This window comes from Pongo pygmaeus, chromosome 18, assembly GCF_028885625.2.
Source record: "Pongo pygmaeus isolate AG05252 chromosome 18, NHGRI_mPonPyg2-v2.0_pri, whole genome shotgun sequence".
Taxonomy (NCBI): domain Eukaryota; kingdom Metazoa; phylum Chordata; class Mammalia; order Primates; family Hominidae; genus Pongo; species Pongo pygmaeus.
In genome coordinates this window covers 50,759,841-50,776,227 of record NC_072391.2, presented here as the reverse complement: position 1 = coordinate 50,776,227, position 16,387 = coordinate 50,759,841, and the positions used below count along the sequence as shown (strand labels likewise).

Here is a 16,387-nt window from a genome sequence, read left to right as displayed (position 1 = left end):
AAAAAGTAACAATACTTCATGAGAAAAGAAAACATGGCACACAGTATCATACTTAAGATAGTTGCTTAAGAATAATATGGTCTTCAAATGTTTCCTTTTGAATATTTTAAATAGCAGCTACAGTAATGATTAGCCTGCAGGAAAATAAAAGACTAGACATAATCTTGTTACCTCATGATCACCTGAAAAGCCAACATTTATACCAGTTCCTGAGACTCATTACAGTATGATGCTGCCGGACATGATAGAGATAAATGCATGCCAGAGACCACTAAGTTATATTTGGCAAATTTCCTGCCACGTCTCTCTGAAGTGTTATTTGGGTGTTATAAGCAGATGTGCGTATGTGAAAGAACAAAGGCATATAAATATTCTGAAGACCAGATTGTAGCATACATAGTAGATGTACTCCACAATAAATACTTACTCAATTGAATCAAACCAAAGTCCAATCCATTGCCTAGGACATTATCTTATAAAAAGCAGTATCTTGCATTGTTCCATATGTATTTCCAAATCATCACATTTAATCTGCTACTATTTCACTGTGTACAGAGGCACTTAAGCTAAATTTTTTAACTTCTGCTTGCTCTTTTTCATGAAGAACTTTCTTTGCACTGATCTTAACTATTGAAAATTTTTCCTCAAACTACAAGTTCTTACAGAGAGGCTCTTTATTTCAGAGAAAACGTTATTCAGTCACAAAGAGGCCAGATAGAGGAGTTAGAGCACTTGGCTGAGATCCTGAAAACTCAGTTGAGGAGAAAAGAAAATGAAATTGAGTTATCTCTTCTGCAGCTTCGAGAACAGCAAGCTACAGATCAAAGGTATGTTAAAACAGAAATATCACTTTGATAAGGTCAAAATTAGTTTAAAATACTTTATCATGTGCCATAAAAGGATAAGTTTATCTAGTCTATTTAAAAATCATGTTTTTACTTAACATTCTTCATATAAGCCTATGCTCGACCTACTAACTGCTGTCAAGAACTCTAGTCTAAAGACAGTTTTCCCTAACCTGCTGTGCTTTTAAGCAGCTTCTGATGGGTGGAAATCACCCTCATCTTGTTTTCTTTGTTCATTTACCCCATTTGCCAAGATTGCAGGAAGTTCTGATACCATTTGATTATAACTACTGAGAGAAGTATGGGTAACAAGAACTCAGCTGTTGGCATATCTTGTACGTAAGCCCAGCATTACTTTTTTCAACCTTAAAAGATAGTAAATTCCATAATATGGTACCAGTTTGTAATCCCAAAAAGATCCCTAGTATTCCAAGTTTGGATTGCAATCTGTTGGCTGTTATAAGATTACAGTTGGTCCTGTAGATAGTCTCCTTGCTGCCTTTTCATCTATGACATTAAAAAACTTTTTTTTTTATAATTTCCAACTTTTAAGTTCAGGGGCACATGTACAGGATGTGTAGGTTTGTTACATAGGTAAATGTGCACCATGGTGGTTTGCTGCACAGATAATCCCGTCACCCAGATATTAAGCCCAGCAGCCACTAGCTATTCTTCCTGATGCTTTCCCTTCTCCCACCCCTCACCCTCCGACAGGCCCCAGTGTGTGTTGTTCCCCCCACCCTGTGTGTCCATGTGTTCTCATCATTTAGCTCTCACTTAAAGTGAGAACACGCAGTGTTTGGTTTTCTGTTTCTGCATTAGTTTGTGAAGGATAATGGCCTCTGGCTCCATCCATGTCCCTGCAAAGGCCATGATCTCATTCCTTTTTATGGCTGCATAGTATTCCATGGTATGTATGTACCACATTACCTAGCCTATCATTGATGGGCATTTAGGTCAATTTCATGGCTTTGCTATTGTGACTGGTACTCAATGAACATACATGTGCATGTGTCTTTATAATAGAACGATTTATATTCCTTTGGGTATATACCCAGTAATGGGATTTCCTTGTCAAATGGTATTTCTGCCTATAGGTCTTTGCAGAATCGCCACACAGTCTTACACAATGGTTGAACCAAATTACACTCCCACCAACAGTGTAAAAGTGTTCCTTTTTCTCCATAACCTTACCAGCATCTATTGTTTTTTGAGTCGCCAGTCTCACTGGTGTGAGATGGTATCTCATCGTGGTTTTGGCTTGCATTTCTCTAATGATCAGTGATGTTGAGCTTTTTTTTTTATGTTTTTTTGGCCACATGATGTCTTCTTTTGAGAAGTGTCTGTTCATGTCCTTTGCCCACTTTGTAATGGGGTTGTTTTGCTTTTTTTTTTCTTGTAAATTTGTTTAAGTTCCTTCTAGATGCTGGATATTAGACCTTTGTCAGATGGATAGATTGCAGAAACTTGCTCCCATTCTATAGGTTGTCTGTTTACTCTGTTCATAGTTTCTTTTGCTGTGCAGAAACTCTTTAGTTTAATTAGATCCCATTTGTCAATTTTGCTTTTGCTGCAATTGCTTTTGGCATCTTCGTTGTGAAATCTTTGCCCATGCCTATATCCTGAATGATATCACCTAGGTTTTCTTTTATTTTTTAAATTTTATTACTATTATACTTTAAGTTTTAGGGTACATGTGCACAATGTGCAGGTTTGTTACATTTATACATGTGCCATGTTGGTGTGCTGCACCCGTTAACTCGTCATTGAGCATTAGGTATATCTCCTAATGCTATCCCTCCCCCCAACGCCCACCCCACAACAGTCCCTGGTGTGTGATGTTCCCCTTCCTGCATCCATGTGTTCTCATTGTTCAATTCCCACCTATGAGTGAGAACATGTGGTGTTTGGTTTTTTGTCCTTGCGATAGTTTGCTGAGAATGATGGTTTCCAGCTTCATCCATGTCTCTACAGAGGACATGAACTCATCATTTTTTATGGCTGCATAGTATTCCATGGTGTATGTGTGCCACATTTTCTTAATCCAGTCTATCATTGTTGGACATTTGGGTTGATTCCAAGTCTTTGCTATTGTGAATAGTGCCGCAATAAACATACGTGTGCATGTGTCTTTATAGCAGCATGATTTATAATCCTTTGGGTATATACCCAGTAATGGGATGGCTGGGTCAAATGGTATTTCTAGTTCTACATCCCCGAGGAATCGCCACACTGACTTCCACAATGTTTGAACTAGTTTCCAGTCCCACCAACAGTGTAAAAGTGTTCCTATTTTTCCACATCCTCTCCAACACCTGTTGTTTCTTGACTTTTTAATGATTGCCATTCTAACTGGATATCACCTAGGTTTTCTTCTAGAGTTTTTGTAGTTTCAGGTTTTACATTTAAGTCCTTAAATCCATCTTGAGTTGATTTTTGTATAAGATGTAGGAAAGGGGCCCGTTTTCAATTTTCTGCATTTGGCTAGCCAGTTCTCCCAGCACCACTTATTAAATAGGGATTGCTTGTTTTTGTAATCTCTGACATTTTATAATATATGATATTTTATTTCCCATCCTCCTTTGCCATTTTTTGGTTCCTAGTACCTGTTCATTCATTTTCTGCTTTGACATTGTGCTTTCAGCAATACTTTATCTTTTTAAATATTCTTTCTTGAATTATTTTTTCCCTTTCTGGATTTTTTTCTTTTCTTTTTTTTTTCTTTTGAACTAAACGTACCCAAAAGTAGAGAATAGTATATTGAACCCCCACATACACATCACTCAGCTTTAACAACTATCAACGTCTTAACCAATCTTGTTTCATCTGTCCCCTCACATTTATTTTTCGAATTGTCCCCAGCCAGATATCATGTCACCTCACTGATAAATACTTCAACCTCTATTTCTGTCTGAAGAGGAATTTTTTAAAACGTACCTACCATGCCATTATCACACCTAACAAAAATCACAGTAGTTCTTTGATATTGTCTAATAACTGGTTTATATTCAAACTTCTGTGAAGATGCCCTTCTACTGTTCATTTGAATTGGAATCCAAATAAGGTCTACACATAGCATTTGGTTATTATGTCTCTTTTATTTCCCTGGATTTTTTTTTTTAAAACCCGACCTAGTTGCTCTACTTATTTTTCTCCTTTCCAACAAGTTTGATATCATACTTGTATGCCTAGGTTCTTATTAGAAAAACCAAGTAAGATTTTCTAGCTTTTCATTTCAGATTCAGAGTTTATTCATCTTTTAACAAACTAAACTTATGTGGTAATGTATGAAGAAGCTGAGAAAGGATGCTTAATATCAGACTTGTTAAAAAAAAGTGGACTAAAAATATATAAGAAGCTTTATATTTCATAGATTTATCAGATTAGTGTTACCTCTAAAAATTCTATTCCTAAAAAACTATGTGTAAAATTAAATTATATGAGAAATCCTATATGTCTAGTGACATTATATACCCTTCTAAGTGCAAGACAAAAGAAACATGAATATTTTTGAGAATCATATTTAAATTAGGGGATATAATTTGAACTCTGGCTAAAGCATAAGCTTGAATACCTACGAGTTATTCATATTTCTGTAGGAAGAAGATTTAGATTTGGCCTACTTTAAAAACCACAGTGGTTCCTTGTGAGAAACAGTGCTAAAGGACCAGACCTCAACACTGAATATGGTGATCTTAGTAAATGCCAACAGCCATGTTTAAGTCATTGTCTGAATATAAAAATTCATATAGGGGCCAAGCTCAAGCTTAGGGCAGTCCCCATCTTTACTGAACCACTGAGTGCAAGGTTATCAAGGATTGCTTTCCCTGTTACATTTCTCAAGTTCCTGTAGTGTAGGGTGGACACTGTGTTGGCCATTCCCTTTTCCAAAGGGATGTGATCATTTAGGAGCTAGTGTTAACTGAAAGGGAAACCCAAAAGTCCTTCAATCCTGAAACTAGAGCAACAGAAGAAATAGAGTGATAGACAAGGATACATAGTTTCCTACTATAAACATTACCAACAAGAGACACCAACATATATACATAGAAGAGGTAAGTCCCTCCTTAGGGGGCTATATTATTTACTCTGTAGCAGTCTATTTTTGTCACATCAAGAATTAAAAGCAGAGACAAAATGAGTATTACAGGCACAGGAACTTTTATTGCAGAGACCAGAGAAATAAATCAGTGTGTACCCTACCTCACTTGATTTTATAAAATTGAAAATTTACATGTTATTTGCTTAGAAGGAAAGATACCTATAGTGAATAGCATATTGTTGCTTGAAATACAGTTGTTAAAACTGAGGAAATAGCTTAAAATAAGGATCTTCAATGCCTTTTTTAAATGTCTACACAAGGCTTATAATTTTATATATAAGCAATTTTTTTGAGACTAATGGAAAACTGTTGAAAAAAATGTTAGGGAGAATATAAAACTTGGTATAATTTACTGTAGAGAAAAATCACAAAATGGGAAACATATTTAAACTTTTCTTTCACGGATACATTATTTCAGATTTGAAATTCTAGAAGTCTGATCTGGATGTTGGACTCCTTGTTCTCAAACATGAACCTAACATAGTTGTAATCTTCAGAGTGGCAGTGCTTGATATTTATGGCAAAGAGCCTTTTCATAGAATATTACAGAAACTCTTCATAGTATGTGTTTAATAGACCAGTTTGGTTTGGCATCAGCTTGACATAAACTTTTGGTTATCCAAAGCCCTTAATTGCTTTGAAGTCAAAGCCCAGTGCTGCTCTTTTTTATTAAAATCATGTTTTTTCCTGTTGTTGTGGTCTATTTTGGAAGAGTGAGTTGTGATTTTTGCATATGTTCTACATAATGCCTCATTAGCAAAAAATCTTGTATCATTTACAAGTAGCCTGAATGTCTGTGTTGTTTTGAAGAAAAATCCATATTAAATTTAAACAATATAAAAATGCACATTTTCTGCTTATTAAAAAGGCCGTCTTAAATTAAATTCAAAGCAGTAACCAGTGAACACATGTACATGAACATTAAAATCAGAATGATTTTACCATTTACTGACCTTTTTCAACTCCAAAAATATTTATACTCTTACAAATGTGTAACTAGTTTGTACTAAGTGTTTTTTTAAAATAAATGTTAGGGTGTTTACCTTCTTAATTAGAAATCATGTAACTGCCATAATGTCCCAGTGGAGGAAATTTAACCCATAAGTATCTCAGACACTCTGACTTGCCTTCTTCCCTTTGGCGGACAGCCGACTGTCAAATCTTGCAACAGAGAGGCTTTTTGCACCATGCATTATGAGAAACAGCTTGGCTTTCAGGGCTCACTCTTTCCCCTCTGCACAGATACAAGATTACTTTCTAGCACTCTAGGTTATGCCCAACTTTTCGTTTTGAGAAATTGCAAACCCTCAGAAAAGTGGAAAGAATAGTTGAGTGAGCACTCACATAACCTTTCACCCCTTAGCATATTTTTTGAATGGTACAACAAGCCTGTTTCTGCACTCGGCCTGCTCTTGCTTAAGCCTTCTTTCACTCAGCCTCTTTTCTTCTCTCAACATCTCTCATCTCCTCTTCCCTCCTATTTCTCCTGCTTCCTCTCTCTCTCTCTTCTCTTCACTCATTCCTTACTTCCCTTCTCTTCACGTCTCTCCCTTCCTTACTCCCATTAGGTGCATACATCACTTCACCCTCTGTACGGTTACAAGTAAGTATCTTCTAGGAACAAGGACATCCTCCTACATAACCACAATACAGCTATCACATTCAGAACACTTAACAATGAATGATACAGCCGCAGCATCTAATACACAGTCCATATCCAAATTTCCCCAATTGTCCCAATAATGTCTTTTGCAGCTTGGTCTTTTTGTAATAGCTGTTTTTGTTTTATTTTATTTTGATCTAGGATCCAGTCGAGGGTCACGTGTTGTTGCATTTAGTTATCGTGTCTTCTAAATATCCTTTATTCTCAAATGGTCCCCCACCCTTTTAGAGCCCATTGACAGTTGTATGCAGAATGTCCCTCAGTTTGGATTTCCCTGATTGCCCAACCCCCTAATTTAAAGGGCACATCTGGTTCTCTGATGGAGGGGTAACTGGGACCAGGGATAGCCATGCAGACCTTATTACACAGGGGAGTGATCTGTCATTTTTTAAAATATATTCACCATGCTCTGACTGTTATTTTGAACAGGTTAGAATTCACCCAATGAAAATTTTCACACTGAAATACCATTTCTTTTATCCTCATGTTTTTATTATTAACATTAAGATATTTCCTTGATAGTGACTTAACATATCCTCCTGCCACTTTATACAAACCACAGAAATTGTCACAGATAATAGTTACTAGTATATGAGTGTACGCATGATAGTGGAGGGAAAGTTAAAACTTAGGAAGATCTTAGAGGAAAAAACTTAGAAGAGTGGGAAAAATTTAACTTTGAAGAGTGGGAAGAATTTAACTCTTAGAGCGAGATTTGAGTGTTGTCTCCATTACTTAAGGTCTCTGGCCAAATTCTTTACTTCTGTGAGCCTCAGTTAGCCACCTGAACTGTAAAATGATTAGATTGAAATGGGTAAATGGTTCCCTGCCTTTAAACAACAGCTATTTTTCTCTCTAGGGACCTTGTGTTCAGAAAGATTTGGCCTACTAAATTAGCTGTTTGTATTCATCAAAGAGACCTGTATCATGCCAATCCCTCCTTCTGCTAATTGTTAAATAACCTGCATTATGACACTGGATTGGCACAATTCTATCAAAAAATGAAAACAACACAAAACCATTAGTTCAGTTTTGCAACTTCATTGCCAGTAAATCTGTGTTTCTTATTGGGCTTTCTGAAATGTTCACTGTAAGGTTAGATTCCTGCCAGGTGTGGTGGTACATGCCTGTAGTCCCAGCTACTCTGGAGGCTGAGGCAGGAGAATCAATTGAACTGGGAGGCAGAGGGTGCAGTGAGCTGAGATCGTGACACTGCACTCCAGCCTTGGTGACAGAGTGAGACTCCGTCTAAAAAAAAAAGAAAAAAAAAAATCAGATTCCCATTTCTTTTACTGTAAATCTCAAGTTGGAATCCATTAAACTTGACTGTAAAAATGGTCCCTATAAGAAGATGAGCCAGGATTTGAGTTCTTCCTGTCCCCAACCAGCCTTTGGGAGTGCCCTTCCACTGAGTGTGATTTTATGCATGTAGAGAGCTGACAAAACTGTCCCCTCCATTCCTGTGGGTGGTAAGAGTAAGAAAATACTGAGTTCTGATTTATAGTTTGACCCAACACCACAGGAAAGTAATGATTCAGAGGCAAATAAACATACACAGACAGTTTTTTTCCTTTGAGCAATCTTAAATCAGAGAGCACTGTTTTCACCTATGAAGTCAAGTAGCAATTTTGAGCAAAATCATTATCTTTCAAATAGACTTTCCTCAGCTATTTTAGTGAAGCTTATTCTATTCAGTTTACTAGCAGCCTTCTGTAGCCCTAGTCATAGGGGGTAGCCTTGCTGGTGATTGTTATCTGTGTATCCCTAATAAAAACTATGAATGACCTACATTTCCTTCAACAATACAGCTACAGAATGTCTGCCACTGTTTGAAAAGAAAATCTAGAGTGCTTTTTTTTAACCCTAAGGTTGTTTTCAACCTTATGCCCCAAATTTGGTCAGCCTGTGACTATTACTCAAAACAGTCTCTCCATTCTATCTCGTAAATATTTGACCTAACTACTTCCCAGAATCTCATAGCCTAGCTTTTGTGTTTTAAAGCCTTCTCTTCTAAATGACGTTAAATACTATGACATTTTTATCTCAAAAATTCAAGCTTTTTTTAGCTTTCATAATATGGTAGCAAGGAATGAAATGTTGGCAAAGGGTGGGGGAGGGGAGTTGAATGCCTGGGGAATAAAGATATGAAACTTACACTGGAGCAAAGTTTTTGCTTCTTAAGCTTTCATATTAGACTATACATTACATAGCTCCACTGAAAGTTTTTAGTTCTCCAGTATATCTGAGGTTTTAGGTTTCTGGATTTATTATGGCACCCAGTAGCAAAGCTGGAGTCAAGTGTTTTCAAGGCTTCCATTAGGAATTCCTTTTTCAGAGTTTATTGCTTGACTGTTTCAAATTATATGAGAGAAACTTGGCACACAGGTTGTTGAGCTGGATTACTTTTTTTTGGACATGAAATCTAATTTACTTCAGTTTGTTTTTAATCTAGAGATGGGCCAGCAACTCTTCTCATAGTTTTATAAGATTTGATCATAATTTAAAATCATGTTTTTTTAAAAAAAAAGAAAAAGGAAAGAGAAAAGAAACTGCATTTTCCAACTTAATCATTCCTGACTTTTTCAAAATCCTTGATGAAAATTTTGAGAAATTTATTTTTACAAAGCACTTAATTAGTATGCTTGATATCTGTTTGCAGATCATTTCACCATGTGTAGTGCAGCATGTATGATTTGGTACATGACTGTCAGAGTTCATCTGAATGTCTGAATGTTTTTATCATGCATTCTTTCTGTTAGAATGTCATCATCCTGAAGATTTGGTATTCCTGTCATAGTGTGTAGAAGAGGACAAAAAAATATTGTGTGGAAGTCACTTAAAATATTACTCATAAAATTAGCCCTAAGTCTATTCTTCAAAGACCAACCTGAGGCCTTGCTCCACAAGCACGGAGGTCTAGGACTGGTCACTTAGCTATACACCCTAGCTCCGTCTTGCCTACAACATCCTTCTCACATTTCTTGTCATCTTTTTGTGACATCTCCCTCCCTCTTTCTCTCTTACTTCCTCCCATTATTCTTGTACCATATATCATCTATATAAAAATGTTGAGCTGATTGTCGGGTTTGAGGTAATTTTTATTGCACACCTTCTTAAAGGCTAGACCACATTTATCACATTGCTGATTTAAACTTTTATGTTATCACTGACCTAGCACTTTTAGTTTAACAGATTATCCTCTTCTTCTCATTGTTACATGAAAAAAAAAATAAAGTCATAATAATAAAGCCCCTAAAACTGATACATAAAAGTAATTATTAAAGACTTACAAGTTGAGCATTGTCCCAGGAAAGGTGTACTCTGCAGCAAACTGACTTTTTATTTGAAGTACAACATTATTATACCACATTGTTACTTAAGGTATTGTTTAAAGTACATTACTGCTGTTGTCTAAATACTACGTAAGTTGTATTTATACCTACCTGTTGGGCATTACCAGTTTAAAATGCCCTGTCACTGTTTTTGGCAGTATTTTGAAAAGTTTAAACTCCAAGGAGTTTAGGAAAATATTTAGGAAAGCACCCACCGATTAAACCACTGAAAGTTTTTGACATATGCTTACTGGTTTTTGCCTTACAAAAAAATTTAAAATTAAAAGCTGTTATTTCTATCACCCTATGTGCCCGAATGGATTATAGAGATTTAATTGTGTTACTGTAATTAATGGTTATTATTCAAATATATCTGAATTTTCTTAAAAGTATCAACATACTGTGGCCGGGCACAGTGGCTCAAACCTGTAATCCCAGCATTTTGGGAGGCAGAGGCAGGTGGATTATGAGGTCAGGAGATCGAAACCATCCTGGCTAACACAGTGAAACCCCGTCTCTACTAAAAATACAAAAAATTCAGCTGGGCATGGTGGCACGTGCCTGTAGTCCCTGCTACTCAGGAAGCTGAGGCAGGAGAATCGCTTGAAACCAGGAGGCAGAGGTTGCAGTAGCTGAGATCGCACCACTACACTCTAGCCTGGGTGACAGAGCGAGACTCCGTCTAAAAAATAAATAAATAAATAAATAATAAATTATCATACTTTAAAACAAAAATAAAATATCAGAGACAACTGGAAATATATGAAAAGATTTTAAATTATTTGAATCACATTCTGTCCTTACATATCAATAAATGTCATTCACTGCTGAGTGGTCAAACCAGGTAATTCTGGGGCAAATAAGTAAATTATATTTTGGCTTCTAAATAAGAAAAAAAGAATATTTACTTTAGACTTTAAGATGTATTTTTCTCTTTATATTATATATATATATGTATTTTTAGTGGCTAAAGGTAATACTGAGTGAATAATAGTGAGTATATTGTTGAATATGTGCTCAGAACTACTAGATAACATGTTCTAGATGTATAATTATTTTAACATTGTGTTAAGACTGTACCCTGGGCAAAATTCAGATTCATGGGCTTGTTTATCTTCTGTGTGAGGACAACTAACTGTCTAATGCCAAAATACAATGAACTTTCAAATATCAAAGAGGAAAATTAAGTATTTCAAGTCCTCAGCTGGTTTACAGATGTGTGAGCTTTGTAGTCCATTTTCTGGTTCCAGTAGGGCATTATGACAATTTTTCCAATATGTGTACACTAGATAAGTTTTAAAAGTAAAATCTCTTACTTTAAATATTGAACTCTCTGATTTTAAATTTTTTACATTTATTTTTCCTAAAAGTGAACTCTGAAATGAAGCTTCAAAATTAACAAAATATTTTTTAATATAAAATGTATTAAATTAAGGAACTTTTCTCCGTCAAGAAAATAAATGCCTTTTGAAAACAGGTACTCATTTAGATCTATCATTAACCTTTAACAAGATCTTCCTGTTAAATTCTACATTTGCTTTAATCTCAGTAGGAAAAATACAAAATAGTGTTGTAACATAGAAGGTTTCTATATACCCTGTGGACATCAAATGCTGTCTTACAGCTAAAGGCACATCTGCAACGTATTTAAATGCCAGCTTTGGGCATTATTAGTATAAAATGCTAAGTCACTTTTTTTGCAAATATTTTGAAAAGTTTCAAACTCCAAGAGGAAACTCCGATAAATGGTAATCTTATGATGCCATTTGCGTCGAGAGAGTTGTAGAAAGATGAATGGCTGTATTGCATATTTTTCATTTAGGGAAAAGTAGCGTGATAGTCCTCCTTGAAATAAGTGTCAAGTTAGGTAATGGTACCATTGCTATACTAAAAACTATTGTGTTTTTGTCCCATCTTTCAGGATACTATAAAATGATTTTAAATCCATATTATCAATTGTAGAGGTAACATAGTCATGAAGTTTGGGGGGCTCCCTTCAAACTTCGTGAGTTCAAGGTTATGAAAGTTCAGGAATGATTATTGGTTTGTTATAAATAATTAATCTGTCCTGCATTTATAATAATCCAAAAACCTCATTGACTGATGTACAAGTATATAAATATTTTCTATGTAACATTAATTGAAAAACTGTGATTCCACCATAGATTTTCTTTCTTCTAACTTGCATTTTTTACTTCTGTCTCTCTTTTTCTTAAACACAACTCTGAAGGTCAAATATTCGGGACAATGTAGAAATGATTAAGCTTCATAAACAGCTAGTAGAGAAAAGCAATGCTCTTTCAGCAATGGAAGGAAAATTTATTCAGCTTCAAGAGGTACAGTGATAATTTATTTTATTACGATGTTACAGAGATGCAAAGGATTCAAAAGTAGTATTCAAGTTGTTTTTTTAACATAGAATGATCATAACACTAAAACGTAATTTTTAAAGATTGTTCTTTGTATTCACAAATCTGTATCATTTCCCTTAATATATTGTTTATTATTTATAACTCAAGCACTAAAGAAATACCTGCTTGACTTTTTATAAATATCTGTGTCATCTTAAAATAATAACCATATGTATTATAAATTATCTTCTACCAAGGAAATTTATTTTTAACTCCTTTTATCTGAATTTATTATGGGCCCATAGCACTGAAGTTTTGCTATATTTGCATGTATCTTCAATTTTAAGCATTTATAAAATTATTGGCAATAGACCAAAGTAATGAATAGGTCAGTAATCATGTTCTATTGAAACTTTCTTTGATTTGAATTTTTTTTCTTTTTTGGTCACTACCATTACCTGAAAATATTTGATTACTCTTAATGTCAACTATCAGTGTATTTATTTTAAACCTTAACCTTTCAGGTTGACAATACTTGGGATTCTTTATGCCCATGGTTTTAACAAGGACTATGACCCCAGAGGAATATGCCATCTGAGGGCTATTTGCTGGCACTGCATAATTAACATAGGTTCTGGAATTAATGAACTCCAAGACATTCCAGTTGAACAGAATTTATGTGAAGTAATACTTTCTTTGACATCCCGAGACAAGGAGAGCAGTAGATTGATGCAAAGCAAAGGGTCATCTGAAGCCTAAATTCACTGTTGAATTCAATAGTTAAATATTTTTCAGCCATGCTCTGGGGATTTTGTTTTCCATCCTGCGGGAACCTCTTTAAATGCCAAGTGGTAATTACTTCTGCATAAATATGAGAGTTTGTAAAAGAGGAGACTGATTAGAGAGTGAGAATGATAGTGCTATTTACAGATGTTAGAAGAAGGAAATTTTGAAAATCCCTGTGGTTGAAAGCCATTTCTAAGATTAAGAATTAAGAAAGGAAATGAAAAATGATTTTACATTCTCTTATCACTTTGACAATTTTGATTTCTATTTAACAGTGAACCCAGGTATTAGTTTAAATACCAACAATAGCAGGTGTCTGCTGTAGTACAGGCAGCTCTTTTGGAAGTTGACATAGGGTAAAAAATTGAGAGGTTAAGCCCAACAGCCTCAGTGAAGTGTGGAGCCTAGAAGAAGGTGGTTGAAGATACTGTTCTATAATAATACCAAGATAAACGAAAATTGACCTGAATGGCTCAGTAGCCATGTTTCATTTAAATGAGTGAAGAAAAACTTCAGTGGGACTTAAGAGATTTTAGTTAGCAGGTGAGGCATTGCATGTTATGGTTATATGGTCTATATGAAAAGACTTTGCCTTTTTTATTTAAAAAAAAACCTGTGACATTAAAGTACATAAAATTGAATTTACAGCATGGTCATAAATAGGCCATTTTTTAAAAATTAAGAAAAGTTCATAACTATTTTACTAAATTGGAAATTTTAACTTAATTGTATGCAAATTAAAAGCTAACCATCCAAGGCTATTTATACGATGTGGCAGCGAATCCCTTCAGTTCAAATATTATCTGTGGTCAGCATTTTTGACCCATGCTACAGCATTTTTAGACAGCATGTCCAACCAATGTAACCACAGCAAAAAGAAAAAAAGTTATTGTTAAAACGAATTTGCTTGCTGGTCACCATCAATAAGTCAAAAACTAGGAGGAAATAAAATATGTGACTCTATGCTAAGATAACCCTGTATTTTCTTCCTCATGTCACAGACATGTTCAGAGTGTCTCCTACGGATAAGTAGCATATATACATCATTTGTTATGTAAAAAATAATCTGTATAAGGTGAACTTCAGGAGTAAATTCATTTATAGAATTGTAATAATCATTTAGTCAAATTATTTAGTCAAATTGTAATCATTTAGTCAAAAATAATGTTTAAAAGATGTTCTTTTTATCTTTTAGAAGCAAAGAACTCTCAGAATCAGCCATGATGCTTTGATGGCAAATGGGGGTGAGTTAAACATGCAACTTAAAGAGCAGCGTTTAAAATGCTGCAGTCTTGAGAAACAATTACATTCTATGAAGTTTTCTGAAAGAAGAATAGAAGAGGTAAGCTCCCAAAGAGTTTAGCCATCTGTTGCATTACAACTTCTTGGTAACTGTTTTGAAAAAGTAAAATAGAGATATTTCAAAATTTTACTTATTTAAAATTATAAGTTATATACATGGTGTTTTGAGCACAGCAAAATATAGTTGTTAATATATGAATGGCAAATCAGTGTTTAACTGTACTTGCAAATGTGGCAAGATCCACTGTTTACCCAAAGGATTAAAGATCCTTGAGTAAAATGAAACCAACATTTTGAAACTGATGCCAGATTACCTATGGAACTTAACTTTCTCAACCATAATAGCTTATTAATCATTTGAGATACTAAAACAAAATAACAGGACTGTATCTGTTTCTGAGGAGATGGCTGTTGTATTCTGCATTATCAGTAATTTTGTGAAATTATCTAATTTTTTTTAGAGAATTGTTTGAAAACTCATCTTCCTATTATCGTAGTATTTTCTGTAGCCTGTTAAATTTGTTCCCAAGGAGAATGGAAGTGAAATAAGATGCCTGCATTCTGTTCTGATCTTGGGAGAATCTTGTACTGTCTCATACTAGCATCAAAAGAGAATTTTGAAAATGGAAATAAAGTTTAAGAGTACTCTGATCCACAGGGAAAAATTGTGACTGCAAAATATACTTATGAATAAAACTTAAAAATAAATACTAGAGTACAGAAATCTACATTTTAGCCATAGGGATGTAATTATTACTCCGTTTATTTCTGAAAATACTATTCATGGGCTAAAACAGTATATAAGTTTATTTGTTTATTCATTTATTTGCAAAAGGTGCTAGTAGCTATTTATAAATTTCAGATAATGTGAGAAATTGTATCTTCAGAGTAAATTATGATTAACAACACAATTTGAACCATGAAACTAAAAAAAAGTTAATTCTTTCAATTTTTTATGGGCTAATTGTAAATTAATACAAAATGAATATAATGACAGAAGTTATCATGGTGAAAAGTAAAAAATACTATGTTTCCCGGGACTTAGCAAGCTCTTAACATATTCTTTAATGACTTCTGGCACATGTTGCATAAAGCAGTGCATACGTTTCTACTAAATTAAAACAGGAATATTAATTTCACGTTTATTTAACAACTTGGAAAAAATCAATGTTGACTTAAATGCAGACAATATAAGTGGTCTGGTTAGTAGCTACCATTTAGCAATCGAGATTAAAACATGTTAACCTTCTCTCATGTAGAGTTTTTTAATGTGTTTTTTTTTACCCCCAAGTGGTTTTATATAATATTTACTTAATATGTAATTTCATTTTCATTTCAGCTGCAGGATAGAATTAATGATTTAGAAAAGGAACGGGAACTTTTAAAGGAAAACTATGATAAACTTTATGACAGGTAAATCGTGATTCCATGTGTTCTTTCATTGTCTTGTTTGAGCTCTTTTATATGTAAGCATTTGCTGTTGTCAGAATAGATCATGTTGATCAAAGAATTAGCAGCAAATGATAGCAAGAAATATGCAAACTGTATAAAGGAAATACAAGCTTTTTAAAGGCATTGGTAATAAGTTGTTTAACCTGAGCAGTAGCCTATCACTACTAAGAAAACCATATCACTTTGTTGCCAGTAAACTGCTATCATTTATTGAACACTAACTATAAACTAACAGACACCGTGCTAGATACTCTGCATTTATTGTTATAAATTGTTCACAGCACCCTGAAATGTATGTATTATAAATTCCCATTTTGCAGACAAGGAAGATGAAGCAAAATTAAGTAACATTAACAGGCACTTCCCACCTCTTTTTTTTGAGACAGTGTCTCAGTCGCCCATGCTGGAGTGCAGTGGCACAATCGTGGTTCACTGCAGCCTCAACTTCCTGGGCTCAAACAATCCTCCCACCTCAGCAGCCTGAGCAACTGGGACCACAGGCACACACCACCATGGCAGACTAGTTTTTTTAATTTTTTGGTAGTGATGAGTTC

General features: G+C 34.6%; 1 protein-coding gene across 5 annotated transcripts in view; it reads left to right on the top strand.

Annotated features, from left to right (window-relative positions):
* Positions 1 to 16,387, top strand: part of RPGRIP1L (RPGRIP1 like) — a 104,182-nt gene that overhangs the window by 14,462 nt on the left and 73,333 nt on the right. For all 5 annotated transcript variants that reach the window (XR_010124465.1, XM_054453516.2, XM_054453515.2 and 2 more), the window contains exons 6-9: positions 684 to 827; positions 12,173 to 12,278; positions 14,275 to 14,421; positions 15,721 to 15,794. Coding sequence is in view for 4 of the 5 variants with exons in the window: in XM_054453516.2 (XP_054309491.2) it covers positions 684 to 827; positions 12,173 to 12,278; positions 14,275 to 14,421; positions 15,721 to 15,794 (471 nt within the window). In the remaining variant the exon portion in view is untranslated. The remainder of the gene's footprint in view (positions 1 to 683; positions 828 to 12,172; positions 12,279 to 14,274; positions 14,422 to 15,720; positions 15,795 to 16,387) is intronic.